This window comes from Austrofundulus limnaeus, unplaced genomic scaffold (genome assembly GCF_001266775.1).
Source record: "Austrofundulus limnaeus strain Quisiro unplaced genomic scaffold, Austrofundulus_limnaeus-1.0 Scaffold163, whole genome shotgun sequence".
NCBI lineage: Eukaryota > Metazoa > Chordata > Actinopteri > Cyprinodontiformes > Rivulidae > Austrofundulus > Austrofundulus limnaeus.
The window spans coordinates 116,023-120,809 of NW_013952565.1; the positions used below are offsets into that span (position 1 = coordinate 116,023).

At 40.5% G+C, this 4,787-nt stretch overlaps 1 protein-coding gene across 1 annotated transcript in view; it reads right to left on the minus strand.

The window, feature by feature from the left end:
- Positions 1-1,689: 1,689 nt before the first annotated feature.
- Positions 1,690-4,787, minus strand: part of LOC106523672 (XK-related protein 5) — a gene marked incomplete in the record, with an annotated part of 13,722 nt that continues 10,624 nt past the window's right edge. Inside the window, 5 exon segments of the mRNA XM_014017187.1 lie at positions 1,690-2,419; positions 2,498-2,684; positions 3,397-3,492; positions 3,676-3,866; positions 3,949-4,116. Coding sequence (XP_013872641.1) covers positions 1,728-2,419; positions 2,498-2,684; positions 3,397-3,492; positions 3,676-3,866; positions 3,949-4,116 — 1,334 coding nt within the window.

The window sequence follows — 4,787 nt, forward strand, 5'->3', positions numbered from 1 at the left end:
TATTTATACTGAATAGTGAGCACAACGTGGTTGGTAGGGGTGTCAATCACAGAGCTTTATCACAACATGATATATTGATTTGTTTGGATGACAACACATTGTTTCTAGTCTGTCATGATACAATTCTGATTCAATTCAATTCACAAGCCTGCAATCAGTATGATGCAACATATTCCCAATGAACACAATCATTTAAAGGGGGGTTTTATGTATTTTCCAGACACATAGTTTAAGTCTAAACCACAATCAAGTTACGTTACTTTCAGTTGTTATGAAAATACTGTATATATCAAAAGGTAAAGTAAGGTAAGTTTATTTATATAGCACATTTCATGTACAAGACAACTCAAAGTGCTTTAGATAAAACATTAAAAGCAAGGTATCAGCATGGTGAATACAATGTATAAAAATAAAACACAATAATATAAAACAAATAAAATACATTAAAAACAACATAAAATAACAGATAAAAGCAGATAAAATTTGACTTTGTGTCATAACCTAGGATTTGGCCTGTGTCTTTTTAGAAAGTATTTCGGACACTCCCACTGCAGCACATGCTTTGCTTTGGGGAAGAGGTGCTCTGTGGAGCGGGAGTTCAACTGCAGACTGAGCTCCAGGGAGGAGCTAGGTTCAGTAGGCGGTGCTTTGTATCAGCAAGTGGTCAGGCAGCTTCTCATGGCTACCACAGGAGATTCAAGGATTTCTCAAACATGCATGAATGAGTCAAAGCGACACTCTGGGTATGTGTTTGATGAGAAAATGACATTATAACATAATATAAAGCAAAAATAAAGTTGATTTTGCACAATACTCCCCCCCCCCTCCTTTAACGATTGTGTTCAATGGGCATATAATATTGCTCCACATCGGGCATATGATAATAATGTATCAATGTTTTTTTTTTTTTGTTTTTCCTTGATGTAATTGAATCATTAGTCATTTAATCAATATATCGACCTGGAAAGATGTATTGTTACACCCATAGTGGTTGGACCAACAAGTGGGTCTCTCAGCAATAAAGTTTTGTTAGAAAAATATAAAAAATGGAGAACTATTTCCAAACTGAACCTTAATAATAATAATTTTTAAGGCTATAGTTTGAATTCAAATTTATATATTTCACATAAGTATTAGCATGTAGCAGTTTCAAAATTCAATTCTTTGCCTTCATTGACAGGCTTGACAAGAAATAATTACATTATAGGACCATTTCTTTTTTTTTTTTTGGTCAGTTTTAACAGATCTCTATTTATATTGTTTTTAAACAAATTTCTTTTGTCTAAAAGTATATATGCACTAAAGTAATAAACCTAAAAACAAACACCAGCTGGCAGTTCTTGTTTCAGATCGAAAGTGTTTTACGTTTGCATTGGGAACAACATGATTTCACCACAAGCAGCAAACACATCTGAAGACAATAGATGTTAGTGCAGAAACATCATCCCAAAGAAGTTGACCAAATGACAAACAAATAATAAACACTGTAACGAGTCAGTTTGGCAAATCAGTGGTCTGCAAGTTTCATCCATCTATTCTCCAAATTTCTGTATTTTTGTTATTTGTATTTGCATAAAAAGGATAAAAAATGAATGGATGGTTTAGAGTTGTACTCCTCGATGATCTAGAAAGGACTCACTAATTTCCCAACTGCTCAGTTATTGTAGAAATGACCGTAAGAAACTAAGCTGAAAAAGATGAATTTCTTTTTATTGACTTCGTGCTTTTTAGATCAGATTCTCCCTAAAGTCCACAAACTGCACCATCTGTTTGCGAGCAGGGGAGGAGACTAGAGTGACAGGAACAATCGGAGTACCGGGCGTAGCGGCACCAGGAGTAGAAGCTGCGGGGGTCGAAGCTGCGGGGGTCGAAGCTGCAGGGGTTGAAGCTGCGGGGGTCGAAGCTGCGGTGGTCGAAGCTGCGGGGGTCGAAGCTGAAGGGGTGGTGGCCCCAGGCGTCCCACCTGGAGTAGTACCCGGTGTTGTGCCCGGTGTGGCAGGGATAACAACGACAGGAGATGGACCAGGGCTTTCAGCTCCACCTCGAGGCTCCAGTCGTGGGGTGGATGTGATGAAGCGGGCTTCTCTGATCCGGTAGGGGCTTCGGTAGGCAGAGATGGGCGACAGCTCCGAGCCCCAGCCAAGATAGCTCCCGCTGGAAGGTGATGGTGCGTCTGTGCTGAAATACAGAGCGGTGCTGGATTCTACAGGGAGCGCCGCCTTGTGCTCCGGGGAGCCAAGAAGGAAAGGGGAGTGCCTTTCAGGTGACCAGCCGGGGGTCTTGATGTCCAGAGACCCCACAGAGGAGGACGCCTCTGTCAGAGATGCGACATTGCTGTCGATGTGACGGAGGCTTCCAGCTCGTTGTGGAGATGAAAGCGACGGTGAGCCACAAGCGGCGCTCTGAAACTCCTCATCACCTTTAAATAAAAAACAACTTGAGTGGACTGACTGCAGGTTTCCTGCATGTTGTTACAAATGCTGAGTAATCGTCTAACCTTTGTCATCTGAGAGCGGCGCACTGGATTCTTCCTCTGCAGTCTCTTCGGGAATGATGATCTCATGGACCGGGATGATCTCTGGAAACCGTCTCATGTCTTGGATGGTTGTGGGCGGAGCTCTTCTTACAGGCCGAGCCACAATGCTGGAGTGAGCTGGTTTTGGAGGCTGGACCACTTCCCTCACCTGGGGACAAGAGAGGTCATTGCAGCTGCTTAAAGTGCCTGTGACAAGCATATTCTTCAAATATAAAAAGTCAAAGAAAACATCTTTATATTTAAGAAAGTTGAAATAATGCACACGATTTAATCCATTTTTTCCCATAACTGGCATATTTTCCTTTGAGTTTGGCTTAGCTAAAGTGAAACAGGAAGTGACATCAAAGGGGAACTCTTTAACAAAGAAAACTCTCTGGTCTTTGTTTATTAAAACAATATTATTTGAATGTTGACTCTTCTTAATCTCTCTCTTATTGGGACTAAAATTATCTAAAAATATATCAGAAAATTCCCTGCTGTCTGTGTTGTTAGTCATTGTAGCGATGTTCTGTTTACATGCAGACATTCCCCTTTGACATCACTTCCTGTTATTTCACATACAAATATCTCAACAACTGTTCATATCAGTGGTGTGAAATTGCTTTTGCAACATGTTATCCATGTTATCTTTCCAAAAGTGCAATCACATTTATCACAAATAATTGATGTCACAGGCACTTTAAAATAGCATAGTATAGTTAATATGGTAGGACAGTACTGTACCGTTAGAAAAATCTGCTTAAGTTGGTAAAAACTGGTGGTTTCTCTGTCACTGACATCTCTTTATTTAAATACTACATTTTGTTACTTTTTTAATTGTAATTGAACTTTTATGTCAATCAGTTGAATGAAAATCTTGCCTGTGGAGCCTGGGTCACTTGTGGTGGAGCTGGTGGAGGACCAGGTTGAGGAACTGGATGTGAGATCTGAAGAACCCGAGGTTGAGGAGGTAGAACCTGACAAATTAGAACAAAAATAAAAATGACTTGGTCCTAAACTAGATCTAAACTGGAAAGAATGGAGGGCATTTAGCCTCCCACAATGGAATGTTCACCTTTATTTAAAAAAAAAAACAGTAACAAAACAACGTCTAAAGTTTAAGTAAGCTGTTTGACCCTTAGTTCAGGAGAACAACAAACCCGTGGAACATGATGTGTATCAAGGGAGTGAAGCTCTTCGGAAAGACCCATCAGTCCGGCCAGACCCCCCTCGCCATACGCAGACCAGATCCTCGAGACATTTCCCGTCTTAAGAGCCAAGCGAATGAGCAGCCAGTGGTGATGCTTCCAACCTTCCCATTGGATAGGAAGGTCCATGAGGGTCCCACCACCTGGTCAGAACATACAACCTCATTTGTTGTCTTATCATAAGTCAGAAATATAATATACATGATCAGTGATTGGTTTACAGACCAGACAGTGTGGCATGGCGATGGAAGGTGGGCGCAACTTTCTCCTCAAGAGAGAGAGTAGATCCACGCTCCATGCAGGCTCCGCCTATCCCCCTGTGACGAATACTCTGGAAAATCTCAAAAGACTTTGGATGCAGGAATCGGTAGTACAGCACCAGTGCTATCACTCCTGCAGATGGAGAAACAGGGAACAAGACAAGAAATGAAAGATTCAAACATAAAAGGGGGTCGAATTTAGAGAATTCAGTTCTTAAAAGAACTGGATAAAACCAGAGCAGGGGTGTCAAACGCTTTTTCACCGAGGGCCACAAGAACATTATGGTTGTCCTCACAGGGCTAGTAATTAGCTTTAACATAAACATGAGACATCACATTGCTGTGGCTGAGCACTGCTAACAATAACTGAGCTCTATATGATATTTCCTGCATAGAAACAGAGTTTTGACACGTACAGGTCCTTCTCAAAAAATTGGCATATTGTGATAAAGTTCATTATTTTCTGTAATGTACTGATAAACATTAAACTTTCATATATTTTAGATTCATTGCACACCAACTGAAGTAGTTCAAGCCTTTTATTGTTTTAAAATAGATGATTTTGGCAAAGAAGTAAAGAAAAATCAAATATCCCTATCTCAAAAAATTTGCATATTTCATCCGAACAATAAAAGTGTTTTTAATTTTAAAAAAAGTCAACCTTCAAATAATTATGTTCAGTTATGCACTCAATACTTGGTGGGGAATCCTTTTGCAGAAGTGACTGCTTCAGTGCAGCGTGGCATGGAGGCATCAGCCTGTGGCACTGCTGAGGTGTTATGGAGGTCCAGGATGCTTTGATAG